General features: G+C 38.0%; 1 protein-coding gene across 19 annotated transcripts in view; it reads left to right on the forward strand.

Annotated features, from left to right (window-relative positions):
- ADGRL2 (adhesion G protein-coupled receptor L2) overlaps positions 1-19251 on the forward strand; it is a 501988-nt gene extending 482737 nt beyond the window's left edge. For 3 of the 19 annotated variants that reach the window (XM_075067748.1, XM_075067751.1, XM_032774097.2), the window contains 9 exons: positions 4193-4284; positions 5139-5183; positions 5476-5502; positions 6149-6317; positions 10109-10237; positions 10641-10737; positions 13782-13910; positions 14747-14764; positions 17179-19251. In XM_075067748.1, coding sequence (XP_074923849.1) covers positions 4193-4284; positions 5139-5183; positions 5476-5502; positions 6149-6317; positions 10109-10237; positions 10641-10737; positions 13782-13910; positions 14747-14764; positions 17179-17933 — 1461 coding nt within the window. In that variant the 3' untranslated portion in view covers positions 17934-19251. Of the gene's footprint in view, positions 1-4192; positions 4285-5138; positions 5184-5475; positions 5503-6148; positions 6318-10108; positions 10238-10640; positions 10738-13781; positions 13911-14138; positions 14221-14746; positions 14765-16444; positions 16497-17178 lie in introns of all 19 variants that reach the window. The other 16 variants (XM_075067764.1, XM_075067749.1, XM_075067756.1 and 13 more) reach the window with 11 other exon arrangements.
- Positions 19252-19633: the final 382 nt, after the last annotated feature.

The following is a 19633-nucleotide window of genomic DNA, read 5'->3' on the forward strand; positions in this document are numbered from 1 at the left end:
TAATCATTTTAGTTGCCCTTTTCTGAACCTTTTCTAGTGCTAGAATATCTTTTTTGAGGTGAGGAGACCACATCTGTACACAGTATTCAAGATGTGGGCATACCATGGATTTATATAAGGGCAATAATATATTCTCAGTCTTATTCTCTCCCCTTTTTAATGATTCCTAACATCCTGTTTGCTTTTTTGACTGCCTCTGCACACTGTGTGGACATCTTCAGACAACTATCAATGGTGACTCCAAGATCTTTTTCCTGAAGAAGCATGAAAACAAGGAGAAATACACTCATAAGAAGGCAACCAAGTCCTCAAAGAAGGGAGCTGCATTTTCCCTCAGGACTACATGAGACTCCATGCCACAGAGAGGGGGTGCTCTTGGAGTTCACTGGGCGCACAAGCCAGCTCTGACAGTGCTGATAGCTTTCAATGCTCCAAAATTGTCCTCAAAGGGGTGTAAGGAAGTAATAAAGTGCTCACCATCTGCCCTCGCTTGCACTAACAGATAAAATACCAATGACTTCTTCCAATTCTCCTCTGCTCACACCTCGGTACACCCTTCTCAAGGATCATCAGGACCCTGCTTTCCAGGGAATACCTCTAGATGCACTGCCAGAAGACAATTGGTACTGATGGCTCCCCCTTCGAGTTGTATGACTGTTACTCTGTGGAAGTATAGAAGCTGGTAGTGCCAGTTCCACCAATGGTCTTCATACATGACATCAACTTGTATAGAGCTGCCAAAGCCTCATCCCAGGACTCATATAGAGCAGTCAGGGATTAATGACAGTCCTGATGGGGTCTGCCCCCATCCCTGCAAACCAGCCTACTGGCCACACTGGAGCACTTGAGACTATTACTATTGAGTCCCAGACTTTGAACACCGAGGGCACAGATTTAATCAGAAATCACCTCCAATGCTAGAGCCTGAGCCCTCTCTAGGGCAGGCAAAAGAACACAAGCAGACAGTACCCCTGGATCTGCCAAGGGCTTCTTTTTCATCTGTGGACAAGGTGGTGATACCAGTCTCCCCCTCCTTAAGATGATTACAAGTGGTAATAAATAGGAACTTCTCCGGAGGAATACTGAAACCTCCCCCCCTCCCCCAGATCTCACTGAAAGAGGTTGAGGATCCTCCCTTCTCCCCACATGGTCATGGACATTCTCTTGTCAGTGGCACCCTCCAAAGTGGCATTTCCTATGAATGAGGCTGTTTTGGAGTCAGCTAAGGACACCTCAGCCACATGGGGACCTACCCCAAAGAAAATTAAAACGAAGTATGTTGTTCCTCCTAAGGAGGCAGAATATTTGTTCTCTTAACCCAAACCAGAACTCTCTGGTTGTCTAATCTGTCACAGAGCAGAATGACTAACCAGTCAAGGGTCATTCCTTCAGATAAGGATGCCAGAAAGAATTTTTCTTTATCCAGTCTACTTTTCCATGTCAAGAACTACTGGATGCTTATGTCAAAATACAGTGTCATGAACTACAACAAGAGTTGACCAATAAATTACCATAGGCCCCAATTCTAGGCTATTCTGGAAATCTAATGGCCAGGTCATCCCTTCAGCTGTCATTGGACATAGTGGACACAGCTTCCTGTGATGTCAGTAGTTGAGACAGGTTACTTAGCTTCAGCCAGTGGAGTTCCCCAGAAAGGTTCAGGTGATGGTAGAAGATCTCCCCATTGGGGTTAACAAGACTTCAGCAAGAAAACCTGTGAGTCACTTCACTCACTCCATAGCTCTCATGCCACTCTCCATTCCTTGGGAATATTCACCTCACCATATTGCAGAAAATATTCTAAAGTGCTTCAGTGTACATTCCAACCAGCCCCATGGCCATTCTACCAGAGGCCCTCTGAGCCACTAAGAAAGCATCATAGAGTACAGTGCAGCCAACACACCACTCCACTATCGTCCCTTGTTCAGACCCAGCTGCCTAATTTAGTTAGGGGCTGGAGAGGCCATAATTGGGAAAGGTCTTTTTCTTCAAATAATTCCTGATCCCCAAAAAGAAAGGGAGCTGCAGACTCATCTTGGACCTCAGGCATCTGAATGTCTTTATCTACCACATAAAATTCAGAATGATTACCCTAGTTGCTCTAATTCCCTCCCTAAACAAAGGAGACTGATCTGCAACTCTCGATTTAAGATGTTTGTTTTCATACATTCCCCCAGCACAGGCAATTCCTGGATTTTTGGATGGCTATAGAGACTAAACCCAGTACAAGATGTTCCCCTTTGGTCTTGGAGTGGCCCCAAGGATTTTTACAAAGGTCATGGTGATGGTAGCTATGCACTTGTGCCAGCAACTCTGAAGTATATTTCCCTATCTAGACAGATTCCTCATAATGAGAGACCTCAGCATTCATCTCAGTCTTCAGACAACAGTCTGGTCCTGCTTGGTCCACCAAGGCCACATGGTTGCATGCACCTATGTGACCCCCTTTATCCAGGCTACACTTGTGCAGTATCCAGCCTTGGCTGAGAAAAGTCTACCTTTCAGGCAGGGGTTCCTTGGACAAGAGAGTCTCAGTTCCTTGTAGCATCTGGAGACCTCTCACCTGGGAGGAGAAGGACATTGTGTGATGGTTCCCTTTGCTCCCTCCCTTCCCACAAAGGCACTCATTATAGACATGTCTCTACAAGGCTGGGGAGTGCACCTGGACAACTACGCAGCTCAAGGTTCCTGGACGGTCAGGTACAGACCACATAGGCATAATTGCTGTCCTGCTCCCTAACTAACTGTGCTGCTAGGCAATCTTAGAATTCTGAGTGGGCAGAGCCCCTGATTGACTTCCAGTTTAGCAGTCCTGCTTATAAGCTTGGCCCCACGCATACCACATCCACAGCTGTACATGCCCTTGTTCCAGCCTGCTTCCCGTCCCTGCTTCTGCTTTCCTCCAGCCTTTGCTCCCCACTGGCTTCAGACTTCCCCCAGCTCTGCCTCTGGCTTACAAGTCTGGGTGACCCTCCAGTTCTGGCATTCAGCTTCTCTCTCACTGGTACTGACTCTCAGCTTGTTTCCTGGACTCTGCCCACCCTGGCACCCACTTCAAAATGATACACCAAACCCTTACCTTCACCACTAGGCCTGACAACCCGTGGCCTGGTCGGCACATTCCTCATCAACCTTCTTGAACTGCAGGTAGGCCACAAGGTGTGCAAGCAATTCCAATCCACTCATGTCCAGGTCAGGGTGGACAACATCTAGGTATAAATGAATAAAGGGAAATGAGGACCGTACCACTCTGGAGGGAGGCTGTCCAGCTCTGAAATTGGTGCATCCACCATCAAATCATCCTCACTGCAGTGCACATACCAGGAATGATGAAATTTTGAACAGACAGCCTCAGCAGGTATTTTCACAAAGATCACAAGTTGGTACAGCAGATAGTTAGTTTGTCAGTGGGTATTCCCATCATGGGATCTCTTTGCCATCCAGGGAAACAAGAAGTCCCCAGCCTCGAGACACACAGGGGCACAACTCCGGAGGGGATGCCTTCCTAGTGCAGTGGTAAGACATACTGATATATGCCTTCCCTGTCATCCCCCTCCTACCTCACATATTCTGAAACATCAAGTTGGACAAGGCAATACTGACTTTAATAATACTGTAATGGCCATGACAATCCATGGCTCTACAGATGGCCTCCGACCAGTACATTTACCTACTGCCATCTCCAAACCTATTGTCACAGAATGGAGTGAGGACCAGCCATCCCAATCATCCCTCCATCTGACAGCCCAGATTTTGGATGGGGGATGGATTTAGAGAGACCCTGCTCAGAGGAAGTCCAATCCATCAATCTCATTAGCTGGACACCCTCTCCATGAAAGTGCAATGCTGTCACATGGAAGCAATTCTCCTTGTGGTGTCAATATCCAGACAATAAAATGGATGGAGAAAGTAGACTGTGCTACACAATGGTTTAAATTAGGTGCCCTTGTTGTGTCTTCTAGGTTTTTCATTTGTTACAGAGGAACAATTTTAAAAAATTGGGACTTTGAAGATATTACCCCTTGTCCATATTTGAACCAGCATCTTAGGGGTGAAACACTCCAAATACCACTACCAATCACCTAAATATACTTGAAAATAAACCAAGAGGGTTTTTTTTAAGTCAATAACATCCTCATTACTCAACCTGTTACTTAAAGTAGTTTAATTTCTTTCTTATCTGTTTTGACAGCTGAATCTTATCTTCCTGGTGATCACATTGTGCAAAATGGTGAAGCACTCAAACACTCTGAAACCAGACTCTAGCAGGTTGGAAAACATTAAGTAAGTGCTTTGTGTTCAAGTATGAGAACTATGATTATTTTCTGATTACTGAACTGATTGAAAGCTACTCTCCTTTAGGAACACATGACTTTGTCTCCCAGCAACTACAAATGTCAGTTAGAAAGAAACAGTACCAATCCTGCTTTCCTTACATTGTTACCATAATGTCACAGGCATTGGTCAAAATTAGATCATTTCAGCCTGGAATTAGTGCCAAGAAATTATTTCAGTGTCTTCACGGAAATTCCATAGCAAAGCAGTAATTTCATTTGCATTTAAAATGTGGTTAAAATGATGTTCCTGTTTGCATGGCTGATATGATTATGTTAAGTTTGTTAAATGGGGTTTTTATTTTAGGGATTCTGAGTAGTTTTCATTTGTAATCCAGTTCTCCACTCCATTACTATTGTTAACTTGAAGATTATCTGTTGTTTTCATGCTAATTGAACAAATGTTTACTTTATATTGGTGCTGTATTTCAGTATCCCTTTTGGAGAGTAATGCAAGTGTTACGTAATTAATAAGACTCTTACAGCTGTGATAGTCTTTTGATAGTCTTTTAGTGTATTCTGTTTAGTGTTTTTTTCCCCCCAAACTGAAGGCTGTTGCTATAAACTCTTTGAAGGGATGATGTAACTTAGAACATTAAGGGTTGGCTGTGAAAAGGTCCTACAGATTTGTTTGCAATACTGAAAATGGCAGACAGGTTTACATTAAGGCTAACATTGCAAACTAGATGCTATAGATAGGTCAGTATCAGCTTCATTGCATGTTGCATGAGGAGAGAGAGCGCTAATCTTTAGCATCTCTCTCTTTTCTTCCTTTTCCTCTTTCTGTCTTCTCATCCACACCAGTAATTACCGTGTTTGTGATGGCTACTATAATACGGACTTACCTGGGTAAGATAGAACCGTACATTAACAAATTCCTAGCATGATATTTTAACTTTACAAACTCCGTCAGTATTGTGGATCACCCTTAATTTTAATTAACTAGTTTGGAATTATCTAATTTGCTAAAGTATTTTTAACTATTATATGCCTTTATGATTTTAAATTGCTTGCCTCTGCACTTCGAATTTCCTAATTTTGACTAATTTTTATATAAAATACAAAAATGCTTTCATATTAATTTCTGTTACAATTCTGTCTAATAATTTTGTTTCTCTTTTCTGCTTATAACGCTTTCTAGCTATGAAGATAATAAACCATTTATCAAGTAAGATCATTAGTTAGATGTGGAATGCACTGACTAAAATTCCTTTCTCTTTCATTCTGTGCTGTTCTCTACAATTCTTTTTTCCTTAAACTAGTCATGTTGGAATCTCTCTCAAAGACTTTATTTTGTGGATGTATCCATATTTTTGTCACATTTCAGCAAGGCTCCTTCACGTGGAAGTTAGATCACTTAGCCTTAGTTTAGCTGAGTTTACCAGAAACCTTAGGTTCTAGGTTTTTACTCTGCTGTTTAACTTCTGTGTATTTGTTACATTATTTAGTGACATATGGAAGCACCACTGTTCAAAATACAGGGCTCAGTTAGTGGTTAAGCTAGACTTACCAATCTCCTTTGTAAAAATACAGATAAAGAAGTGGGTTAGCTGGGCCTTGTAAAAATAGTTTTGACATCTTGTGCAGTTCTTGAATAAGAAAAAGGTCATATCTACTGTTGCTGTTTCCACTGGAGACTGAAAGTACCAAATGGAATTGTTCTTTCTTTAATAGATGAAAGGTTAAAGCCAAGGATTTTTTGCATTTGAATGTGAACCTAGTAAAAGTCAACTGCAGCAACTGAAATGTTAATATTGGAGGTGGCGGTATGCATTTTTATCAGCAGTGTTACTAAAATTAATTTTCTTTTACAGGTCCTGGGTCTTGGGTGCATTTGCTCTCCTGTGTCTTCTTGGCCTAACATGGTCATTTGGCCTGCTGTTTATCAATGAGGAGACGGTTGTGATGACATATCTCTTCACAGTATTTAATGCTTTCCAGGGAATGTTTATTTTCATCTTCCATTGTGCCCTTCAAAAGAAAGTAAGTTACTGAAAACAAACACACATGGTTTATACCTCTCCAGTAGCCTGATATTTTTAGAAAAGAAATAGCAATGAAGAAAAATGGGAGATAGTGTAATTTCTAGTGGGTAGATCAATAGCAGGGAACTAGGAGTCAGAAACCATTGGTGCGGTTTGCAGCAAGTACCTTGCTGTGTGCTCTTAGGCAAGTCATTTAACTACTCTGTGACTCATGCAAGTGTACATTGGGTATTAATAGTACAGAGGTGTTGCAAGGCTTAGTTAATGTTTCTTAAAGTGGTCTGAGAATCTTGGATGAAAGTTACTATAGGTAACTTCCCGCATCTCCCATTGGCCGGGAACGGAGAACCACGGCCACTGGGAGCTGCGGGTGTGCATATGTAAACAAACTGGTAGCCCGCCAGTGGATTACCCTGCAGGTTGCGCACCACTGAGTTAAACCATCAAACAATGGCTGTTCAACCTTCCAGTCACTTACAATGTCAGTGGATTTGGCTACACTGGAAATGAAGGTGTGGTTGCAGTGCAGGTAGGCATATCTATACTAGCTTAATCTAGCTATTGTGGGTAACAGTGGCAGTGAAGACACAGTGGCACAGACTCTGGTGTGGGCCAACAATCTGAGTACATACCCAGAGTCCCCAGCAGGCCTGGACTGGGGAAGCTAGTCCTTGCTGAATGCTGTGCCACTACTTCCTCCCTACCAGTGTTAGCCATGGCAGCTGAATTAAAGCTAGCTGGGTATGCCTATTCATGCTGCAGTCAGAGCCTCATTTTCAGCTTAGATGTGTCTCAACCTGCAGGAGATCACTTCTGGGGTTGAGGGAGTAGTGTATTCTCTGTATCAGTGAAAGGTCTTTGCCTTCTTTCTTGAGAGGTGCCAAGTAGTACCAGTGGTGATGGGTGAGGGTTGCAGTGTGGATAACTTCATTTCAGAATCAACTGAGATCCGAGAGTTAATGCTGAACACAAACAGATGGTAGAAATGTGTGGTCATTAGTGGTAGGTAGTATGTGAGGTGGAAGGGAGTTTTCCAAAGCTGACAATTTTTGTATTTTAAACAATCTTGACTAGTCCAAAGATTGTGGAGTAGGCTCATTTGTAAATTCATGTAAACTACTGACCCTGGGGCAAGAGTCCATGTTTCAGCCTACAGGTTTAAAGCTGAATATCCTTTTAACAATATCCTGAGCTGCCCCATGTTTTTGTGGTTATTGTATATGTATTACTCTAGCAAAAAATGGCAACCGTACCAAAGAGCTTACACTCTGTGTCGGAGTCGTATACCGAATAAGGGTAAAAAGGACATGGTAATACAGGGATGGGGGGTGGGAGGTGTAAAGTGAATAATTATAGTCATTATCTTCTCTTAAATGTAACCATTTTGAAATAATTTTAGAAAATTAACAATAGACATTTAGCCACTAGATATTTTAACCAATTTACATTTTGGAACTTGTAATCATTAGCTCCTGTTACATGTACCTCACGGGACTTAATTAACTCAATGCTTGTAAAGTGGTTTGAGACCCTGAGATGAAAAGGGTGCTAAGTGCAAAGTATCATTCTTGTGATTTAAATTGTGCATGCTCACCATTTAACTTTGTATGTTTCTTAATATGAGGTATACAGCTTCTTCCATGCAAACTGTTATAACACGTTTTAGGAAGAAAGCCAGACTAAAAAGAGAGAAATGTTTATCAAGTTGGCTACCACACTCCTTACACATTCAGAAAGGGAAAACCATAGAGATGGGATTGAATATAGAAAAGAGGGAAAACTATAAATATAGTAAAGATGCAAATAATTTCTAGACTAGGATATCTTAAAATTTTGCCTTTTTAACCACTTATATAGGATTTGAAAACCAAAGACACATTGCTGTTTTATTTTCTACTATCATGCATTGTTTCTGTATTAAGTTGAGTCAAGCAATGCTAAAGTGCCGGTCAAGTATGAAAAAACTTAATCTAGGTCAAGAAGATTTATACCTGAAAGAATGCTAAGGCTACCATTTAAGGTTTAAAAGTTTCAGTGCCTTTCACTGGATATCATCATCCTGTTCCTGTCTGTATAGCAAATGTAGTCTTTTTATTCTGTTATTACTAGTTGGTCACTAAATTGAACAGAGATAGAGAATTGTGGAAGAGAAAACTATTACGTTTCCAGTCCTGACAAGATGATAGTGCTGTTACTTCCATCAGTTTCGAACAGGCTATAATTTAGAAATAATGACAATGGAATGTGCAGTACTGACAGATAATGTACATTCACAGCAATATAGGCATTAGGCAAAACCGGCCCTGGAGGGTGGTATTTGGGTAAAATACAGCTTTGATTGCTATTGTCCCTGTTATAGTGTTTCAGAGCATTTAATATCCGTTAACGTTCAGAAATACATTTTCCTTAAGTGTTATGTCATTTAATGATACAGAACTTTACATTTTCATGAACTTACCCACTCTAATTATGTATCTGTGATTATATTCTTGTATGGTATAGATGGGTTCATCTAAAATACATACAGTGTACCTTTCCTTTACAAAATATGTATGTTGGTATCTGTATAAAATTCAAGCTTTGACTAAAAAAAACTGATTTTTAAGTTGAGTAGTCAAATTTGCATCCTGCTCATGCTTTTATAAAAGCATCATGGTAAAACTATGTACTCTTTGAATAAAAGACTTGGGGTTTTGAAAGCAAAGCCTGAGTTATTTGAAAAAAACCTTATTAATTTGTAATGGGTTTTCAGTACTACATATGAAAATGTTACCTTTTCTCACACAATCTCTCATTTTCACATACATTCACAGGACAGATAAACTTTTCAGAAGTGTCTAGTGACTGTGGAGCCCAAGTTCCATTTTGAAAAGAAACTTGGAAAATTAGGAGCCTTAGTAATCAGATGACTTTGGAAAAGTCCTGGTGGATAAAATTTTCAGAAGCATGTCTTTTACTGATCCATGCAGTGCTGCCAGGATATGTGCATGCTAATATAAGAATTACTTAGAACACATTTAAGGGAAAGATCTACTCTGTAAAATAGTTCTGATGACTTTAATATTAATAAACATCAATACATCTAATTATCAAGACGTTCATTTAGAAACAGAAGGTAACTAATCGTAGGCCAAATTTTGATATTATTACTTAGCTTTTCTTAATCTTTTTTCAGACAAAAACCTCAATGAAGTTTCAGAGTTCAAACTTCCTGGAGTCAGCAAACATACATAGCAACAAAGATTGCAATTCTTGTGTCTTGACAGTAGTTCTATTGAGTTACCTCGTGGCCGGGATTCTACAATACAAAACTTGGCACTGAGACATTATGGTAGTCTTCACTGATGTGGTTTGCATTCTGCACAGATTAGGGCAGTTTCAAAAAACTGGACTCAATATTTTTGCATTAGGAATTAAAGACTAGAAAAGGAAGAGGAAAAAATACCACCCTAATCAGTTTATCAAAGAATGTTTATTTATCCCTGCACAAAACAGTCATTCCATTAAAAAGAAATTACTCACAGAACTATGCAAAAATGGAGATGTGCAGTAACCTGGTAGACATATATTGATCTATGATAGGAGGCCTTTTTAAATAACTATACATAACTTGAATTAGAAACTGGTCAACTGCATTGAAATGAGGAAAATTTTGAATTTGTTTGTCTGCCATAAAGAAATTTGTTTAAAATTCATTAATAGATGATGGTTGGTCACATCCTTATCTCAAGAGACATATTTATTGTGCATCTATTTTTTTTTTTTAATATCCCCATTGTTCATCTACAGGTACGTAAGGAATACGGCAAGTGCTTCCGACATTCCTATTGCTGTGGTGGATTACCAACTGAGAGCCCCCACAATTCAGTGAAGGCATCGACAACAAGAACTAGCGCTCGCTATTCCTCTGGCACTCAGGTAACAAAGACTTTGACAGCATCATCTAATTAACTTTATTTACAAAAGCCTACTGAGACATGTTCCATTCATATGCACTAACTGTCTTCTCATTATAATGATCTACGTGGCAATACATGGTTTTGTATTGTAGAATTGATTTCTTTTTAAACATTTCCTTTCAGTTTGTTCTTATGCAAACATCCTCTTTTTATTTTTTTATGGAACTGGCAAGGATACCATCATGTTTTATCTAATTGGAATTTAGTAGACTAGACTTTTCATAACAAAGGAGCCATTTAGTTTAGAAATTATTTAGTTTAGAGCAAGAAGCAATGTAGATGTTTCACATGATGACAGATGAAAGGGGGAAAATCTGTGCCCTAAAATACAATATTTATGTCTCACTGCTTTACGTTAACAGAGTCGTATAAGAAGGATGTGGAACGACACTGTGAGAAAACAATCTGAATCTTCCTTTATCTCAGGTGACATCAACAGCACTTCAACACTTAATCAAGGTCAGTCACTGGGAACATTTCAATTTTAGATGACTTAGATTTAATAGTATTTGACAGATAAGAGTTGAAACAAATTTGTGTTGGGAAAAAAACTCTTGAACACGTTCTCTAAAATTATAGTCTTTCATGAGCACATTTTAAAATCTTGTTCACTCAACTTGCCCATTCACTATAGAAGTTGACTTTCTCTATTCATGGGAAATGTTTTTTAATAAGTTTCATCAATAATTTAGCTTAAAAGCAAGAACATAATTTTAAAACTTTACTAACCTGTATAGGTTAAATCTGAAACAGAAATACAAGTCAGTAACATTTTTAATGCATATTTGAGACTATGATTTTTAGACTCAGAAATGTTCCCAGTGAAATCAAATTGACACCATTTCTATGCAAAAGACATGTAAAGATTTTTTCAGTAAAGTTCTTATCCTTTCTGTGACCACATTGTATCTGCGATGTGTAATGGCTCCAAAAGTACACAGCCACATAATCTAGAATTGCAGGCTTCTGATGGCCACAAATGTATTAATCGTTTTAACTTGAATTGAAGGTTATCCGGCATATCTAGTCCATACAGCTGTATGTAACATTTGTGAAGGCCCATGGCCATGGCCATCCAAAAACGAGGAGAGTTCTAGCCACAATCACCACCACTCTTTTCTCCCCTCACCAAACTTTCTGCCAAGGAGCCACTAATGGAGGTAGGGCTGTTCTGTATTAAAGCTGAATGCAACAGCCTGTCACTATGCCCTTTCCCCATCTATGCCCTAGCTTTATCTTTTCTCAACTCTGCACCCACATTGTGAGAAAAGGATATATGAACCTGACCTCGCTGCAACAGACTCCTGCTAAATTGGCAAAATTTAAAAAGACAGCAGCAAAACTAATATTAGTACTACCAAATTTAGCAATCCCTATAGATGCTGCTCAGTTCCAGAGAAAATCCTGAGGAACCATAACCAGTAAGCCCCTCTACCTTCAACCCACAAACTAAGCATTAGTCCTAACTGCTGAACCTTGAAAATGAGGAAGGCAAAAAACAAACCATCACGAATGCACTAGGATGCTGCTTAGGGTAAAATTATTTCCTAACCCCAAATAGAACAGTAGGCTAAACTCAGTGAACTGCCATCCACCTGAATCTTTACATCTGCTCTAGAATCTGATGAACTAAAATTAACCAATTGCTGGGCAGTAGAAGAGGAGTTTGTTGCTGCTGAGAAGAGGTACGCCCTGCATAGGCCAGCAGAAGCCAGCCTGGGACCTCAGTCCCCAGACTTGCTCTGCCTATGCCACGGCCTTCAGCTAATTTAAAGGCCAGGGGCAGTGTGGAGTTGAGGCCTAACAGCCATACCCCTAGGCAATAGGCACAAGTTCTTTTCAAGGGAAGATACTATGACCAAATGAACCCCTTTTCCTTGTGCTAGCCTGCCAAGCTTAGAAAAGGGGTTTTAGTTACAATATCACCATTAGAATGATACAAATCTAAACAAGCTAATTTACTAATTAACATGGGATTGAAGAGGGGAGGGGATGTTAAATGAACCTTTAGGCTAAAATTGACAGAAAATATGGAAAGGTTACTTACCTTACACAGTAACTGGTGTTCTTCAAGATAAATCCCCTGTGGATGCTCCACTTCGAACACTACTCGAAGAACTTCTGTTGGTAAACTGTAAGCTAGTAATTCAAGCTAGAAGTAAAACATATGGGAGAAGATGTAATATACAGTAATATGGAAATGCACTGGAATTAATATTTCTCATTGTGCCCAAATAGCAACTTTTACAAGTTAGGGTAAAAAGCAATCTAATTGTTAACTAAATTAAACCACTGTCAAATAAAATTAGCATAATATGTCAATAAAAGAATTCTCTGAACTCCAAGAATTTCTGCTACCTAGAATAAAATATCTCTAGTAGGATAACAGCATTAATATTTAAAATATAATATCTTTAGCTATTGCCTGAATGAGAATCTAATAAATTTAAATATAGTATGAAAATGTGGATGGCTTTTTAGCTCTCTTTGGACATGTAATGTATTCAGATAACATTAGTCCTGATGCAGTTGTGCAACTCAATACAACATAAGTTGAATTTTACCTTAATGAGATGTTTAAAATCATGTTTTCAATCAAAGGTTTTAGCATAATTTTTCTTCATCATTCTGACTAGTTTTCCTACTAATTTAAAAACTAGAAGTCACACAGACAAATTAACTGGTTTTTAAACATTTAGTTTTTAACAAAGTATGCTGAAACTTTGTCTAATAAATAACTTGAAATCTTGTGTAAATGGTGATGCATTAAAGTTGAAAATTAATAAAATATCTGTTCATATTATCATGTCATGTTTTATTTTATCTTGCTAAGCAATTGTTAGAGAAATTTAGACATTTAAAAATTTATTTTTAAAACCTGGCAGATATTGTCGCAGCATGAATCTGTCCCAAAAGAACATATGAATGATTTAATTTCTTAAAGCAAAACATTTTGCTTTCTCCTCAGCATGTGTGCTTTTGCATATACTAAGATAGGCTTGTTGCAGTTTGTCCTTCCTTGTATTTCTTTGAAGAAAGTTATTTCCTCCCCCCCCCCACTCCCCTCTGCTTTTTGAAGGTTATTAATAACCCAGATATTTTCATAAGGAATTGTCCAACATCTCTAAATTAATAAAATTTGGATTTTTCAGTTCTGGACCACAGTGTTCAAGGTTCTTGATTAAGCTCTTCAAATAGAATATGGATCCCTATGTATTTAACTGCTATTCTTCTTTAATGTTATTTTTACAGAAATCAGTAAATGTCATTCTCAGCAGGTGTTTACTTTGGGGATTTGGACAGCACCTGTGAATTACTGAAATTTAACTACGTTTTCGCTCTCCTCCTTCAAATTAGTAGTTCAAATACATTCAGAAATTTTCAGCTGAATTACATTTGACAAGTTCTACATGATTCATGAATAATAATAAAAAAAAATGTTATAGAAACTGTCAGAATAAAATTAAAGAACTGATGTCTCTTTTTCTGTTTCTTTGCTTTAGGAATGACTGGCAATTACCTACTAACAAACCCTCTTCTTCGACCACACGGCACTAACAACCCCTATAACACATTGCTCGCTGAAACAGTTGTATGTAATGCCCCTTCAGCTCCCGTATTTAACTCACCAGGTGTGCTTATACTTACTGGGGAAAAAATCGCTTTTCTTTAGTATGAATCCTTTCTTTTTGCTAGCTAAAAACTCAAATTGCAATATCCTAGTCCTGCATTCTGATTTTCTGTCAGTTTAAGAAATACTTACAGTGTTGCCAATGCCAGGCTTGTAAAACTGCACTATATTATAGTAATGCCTTTGCCATAATAGTATTTACCAATAATTATCCATGTTTTTAACACAGGTGGCATAAATCTTAATATACTATTACAGGACTGACACCACATGGTCCGAGAGCCCATCTTCAAGATATATATCACTTAGAGGTATCATGTCTATGCAATACAAGCTTCAGTTGACTCAAAATCTTGCTGAGAATAACCTGCGTATGGAGTTGATTTAGATAATAAAACAGCGCGAGGCATCTTGACACACTTTTGGATACCCTGGTGTAGAAAATTGCATCCAGCGTCAAATATAAGCCAAACTATAGTATAGTGCAGCTTTATGTTAGTTGATTTCTTTAGGAGAATCTTTAGGTTATAATTAGAACAGTTTAGTTCTCTGGGACTAAGGGTGTCATCACTAACCTAACTTTTATTATGATATTATTCAAATACTTTTCTTAATTGCAGAGCAATTAATAAATTAATATATATATATATATAGTAGTTACAGTTTTGATGAGTGAAATAATTATCTCTAGTGTAATTAAAACTCAGTGTTAAAACTTTGACAATATGGAGAACATAAAACCTTGTTTCTGTTTTTTATTTCAAATTTTTTTTTGACTGAACTGCGGTTTCTATTTTCATTCTCTTGTTTTCTTACTTTCCTTATGCTTTCCTCTAGCAACCTACAGAGAGACAAGTATGGGAGTAAAACTTAACTTTGCCTATCAAATGTAAATTTTTTCAGCATGGTTTTTAATGGGCACAATTAAAACATAACTAGTGGTCATGAAGTAAGACTCAGCAGGCAAGTGGTTCACAATTTGCAACTGAAATGTTTCCACATTCAAACAGTACTGCTGTAGTGCTTTTTGGAAAATAACACAAGGTCTGTAGCAAATCCTATTGGTAAATGAGGATACGCAATGCTGAAATAATTTGCTGTTTAAAACCAAAGCAATGTCAAGCAAAAATGCTTAATCCTTTACTTACATTTCTACATTCCCACAGTAATCTTGCTACAGGCTATGGAAAGATTTCAAGTGAATTACCTGATCATGGGCAACAAAACTTGCCTCCTCAAATCGGTCAAAATATATTCTAGAGTGTTTAACTCTGCAGTATATCACAGAACTCTCACTTTGGGTTATCAAATATGTTTTGGTATCTGCTTAGCAGAGCACAGAGAACAAAATTATAAAAATAAATCACTTTCATTAGGGAAATGAATGCCAGCATGCGGTCCGTGTGTTGCCTCACACTTATAAATGCCATATGTTCTGTGCAGCTAAGATCTTGAAACATATATGAAGTTACAAAGCTATGAAATTGTTTAATCAAAGCTTAAAGAGGCCTTTCAAACAACCATCATCACTTTGTCTAATTCGGTACACATGGCAGGCTGGAATAGCACAATACAAAATTACTTGCAAGTTTTTCAAAAGGAGAATTTAGCTCAAAATTAGTTTTCTGCTACCAGAACAGTCTCATGACAAAAACATATCACTTACATTTTAAAAAAAAATTCAGAAGAAACTTGCATTTTCTAGAGTACGCTGCAGCTTTAAGTGTGGAACAAAGGCAAAACACAAAAATCTGTAATCTTTTCCAAACAAAAGTTTTTTTTTCCTATACTCCTCCAAGCCTTGCATATAATGCAGCAGCCTCACAGTGATCAGTTTCATTCCAATAACATCACTTCATTCTTTCTTTATTTCCAGTCATATTTGTAGTTAAAGTGACTTTCTAGGAATTCACTAACAATCTAACTTTCAATGGTACAGGCTTTTCAGTTTCTTTCAAAACTCTTGTTTTTCTTTGCTGGGAAGCATTGTGATTTTGTAGTTTACATGTCTTTGTGTCTATAGAAAACACATTTCTTTAACGCAAAAAAATTGCCACCATAAGATTCCAATTTTTTTCCTTAAACTTCTTTTCATATCTCCAGCAGACTTACCCAATCCGTCATTCCTCCAACAGTTAAAAGATGTCAGCCATGGCTGATTTCCTCCTCCCATTCCACAGTTAATATTTATTCTTTGGTTTAATTTCTGTGACTCATGCTTACAGAAATTCCTAACATTTCTGCATTTGAACTGCATGCCCATGGTGTCTGTGGGCCTAAGTCTTAATTGACTATACTGGTTCATTCAGTGCTGTCACTGTGACTGATGCAGACTGCAGGCGAACTTTGACCTTTAGAAGCCCGAGGCCATTGCTGGCAGACAGAATATTAGTGCAAAAATTACATTAAGTGAGAAAAAAGCTATTATTGCTAGTAATCTAATTTGCTGAACCCTTGCTCTGACTACGTTGCTGAGAAGCTTAGTAATTCTTCATCATGTTACAATAAATCATTTTACTTTCTTTTATATATCAGCTACTCTTAGGCCAGATAGCCTGAGCAGACAGACATGATGTGAGTTGTCAAAGTGAGTCATTCCACCTGCTGTCTATCGTGTTGTTGGATGGTGCTTGTGGGCCCTGGTCCCTTTAGTGTGAAAGTTGGCTGTCCTTGTTTCACATAAATTCTTTGTATTTGTCCATTTTTTCATTCTTTTCTTTACTTCATCTCCAGAAAAAAAAAGGAACGGTTAGAACTGTTGTTAAAGTAGTTGCTTGCCAGTTATGCGGGTTTATGTTATACATTTACCTTCAGTTTTGTATGTGGCCTAATTCCTTTTTGATTTAGTGTCGTTTAGGACAAATTCTGTTAATTTTATTTTTCTAATCATGGTGTTGTACTTTAAAATGTAAATGTTTACAAATGAATTGCTTTGCATTACATATGCAAGGGCATGGAGTGAACAGTTCCTTGTGGAAGAGTCATAAAACTGGTACAAAATTATGAAATCAGAATCCCAGAGTTCCCCCTAAATTTCTAAATTAAAATCCAATTCCACCCCATGGGAAATTATTTATTATTTTTTAAATACATCTTTCCTATAAGGTGTGCAACTGTTTACAGTTGGGAATGTTCAATAACCTAACTTTTCTCAAGTCTTACTTCCAAGTACAACTTTGTCCTGAACTACATTAAAGAGTTTCATACAAAAAGAAGAAAAGTAAAAAGAGTGCCAGCGAGTAACCCAAATTGTCCCCTTTCTGTTTCAGGACATTCACTGAACAATGCCAGGGATACAAGTGCCATGGATACTCTACCGCTAAATGGTAATTTCAACAACAGCTACTCATTGCGCAATGGAGATTATAATGACAGTGTGCAAGTTGTAGACTGTGGACTAAGTCTGAATGATACTGCTTTTGAAAAAATGATCATTTCAGAATTAGTGCACAACAACCTGCGGGGCGGCAGCAAGAACCACAACCTGGAGCGCACACTCCCAGCCAAAGCTGTGATTGGCGGGAGCAGTAGCGAAGATGACGCAATTGTGGCGGATGCTTCATCTTTGATGCACAGTGACAACCCAGGACTGGAGCTTCACCATAAGGAGCTTGAGGCACCACTCATTCCCCAGCGGACTCACTCGCTTCTGTACCAGCCACAGAAGAAAGTGAAGACTGAAGGGACTGACAGCTACGTCTCACAGCTGACAGCTGAGGCTGAAGACCACCTACAATCCCCCAACAGAGACTCTCTTTACACAAGCATGCCCAATCTTAGAGACTCTCCTTATCCAGAGAGCAGCCCTGATGTTGAAGAAGATCTCTCTCCCTCCAGGAGAAGTGACAATGAAGACATTTACTACAAAAGCATGCCAAATCTTGGAGCTGGCCATCAGCTTCAGATGTACTATCAAATCAGCAGGGGCAATAGTGATGGCTATATAATTCCCATTAACAAAGAAGGATGTATCCCAGAAGGAGATGTTAGGGAAGGACAAATGCAACTAGTAACAAGCCTTTAATAGTGTAGCAAAGAAATGCTAAAGGCCACATACAAGTATTAAAAAGACTTTATTGGCCCAACACAGGCTCCCTCATATCTGCTCAAAGAGACTATTCTGTTCACCCTGTGGTTCTCCAGTGCAAAGGGGATGACTGGACCTTGCAGTTCTGTGAATTTTTATAAAACAAAAACTTTGTATATACACAGAGTATACGAAAATGAATTATTGGTTACAAAGAGAAGAGATACCAACAAGGTATTTTAAGATATCTTCTGCTGCTGAGTTTAACAAAATTGTGAAACAAACAAACAGATGAAAACTTTCCAGCCATTTTACTGCAGCAGTCTGTGAACTATATTTGTAAATATGGCTGCACCCCCCTCCCTTGTTTTGGGTAGGCCTGCATTGTATTATATACAAGACGTAGGCTCTAAAATCCTGTGGGACAAATTTACTGTACCTTATTATTCCTGACAAGACTTTCAAAAGCAGGAGAGAGAGATTCTGCATCAGTTTGCAGTTCACTGCAAATCTTTTCCATTAAGGCAAAGATTGAAAACATGTCTAACCACTAGCAATCAAGCCACAGGCCTTATTTCATATATTTCCTCAACTGTACAATGAACTATTCTCGTGAAAGATGGCTAAAGAAATTATATTTTGTTCTATTGCTAGGGTAAAAAAATACATTTGTGTCCAACTGAAATATAATTATTAAAAATAATTTTAAAGAGTTTGAAGAAAATATTGTGAAGAGCTCTTGGTTGCACATATGTTATAAGCTGTTTTTCTTACACTTTGTTCATAGTACTGTCATATGTTTAAAATCCAAGTTCTACCAGTTTTCACTTATTTTTCACTGTAAACAGTGTTCTGCTTTGAGAAGTTAATTTTTATTCTTATGTTTGACTTTTTTTTATTGCCAAAAAAAAAAATTCCAAGGAGAAATTTCTGTTAGAAGCCAGTTATGCCATGCGTTGCACAAATTTGGTAAATTCTAGCCAAGATTGTAAATCAATTCCCTGTTCATTCTTTACCCAGGGTGGGATGGGGAGGGCTAATGGGGACACTGGACACTTCTCTCAAACTTTCTGGTGAACAAAAGGTGCCTGTCCTTTTAAAAATAAAATTAAACAAATATTACTCCTCCGTATTCCTTCTGCCTATATTTAGTAATTTATTTTATGATTAAGATCTAATGAAATGTAAATTGTTTCAGCAAAATTCTGCTTTTTTTCATCCCTTTGTGTAAAACTGTTAATGAGCCCATCACTAATAACCAATGTAAAGTTTAACACCTGTTTGACAGTAAATAAATGTGAATTTTTTTCCAAAATAGGTAAAATGTGAATTATGTATGAATTGTAATTGGTGTGAATTTTCCTTTGACCCAGCTGTATTCTACTTCAAACTGCTCCCTTGCATTTCACTATTTAAATATAAAAGAATACAATAGGAGCTACGTATGTTTCTACTGAATAGAGGTCATCATTGCTGCTTGGCATTCTAGTCACAATCACATATGATCAAAGTCAGAGACATGAGCTCCATTAGGAAACTGTACTGTAATCTCATACATTTACATTAGATTTTTTTTAAATAGGACTCTGTCTATTTTACATTATTTTTAATTTCAGTACAATCACATTGTGGGCAACTGGTTATGTGTTTGTAATTACAGATGAAGATAACATCTTGCAATGGAAAATGTTTAATAA

Source organism: Chelonoidis abingdonii, chromosome 7, assembly GCF_003597395.2.
Source record: "Chelonoidis abingdonii isolate Lonesome George chromosome 7, CheloAbing_2.0, whole genome shotgun sequence".
NCBI classification, from domain to species: Eukaryota; Metazoa; Chordata; order Testudines; family Testudinidae; genus Chelonoidis; species Chelonoidis abingdonii.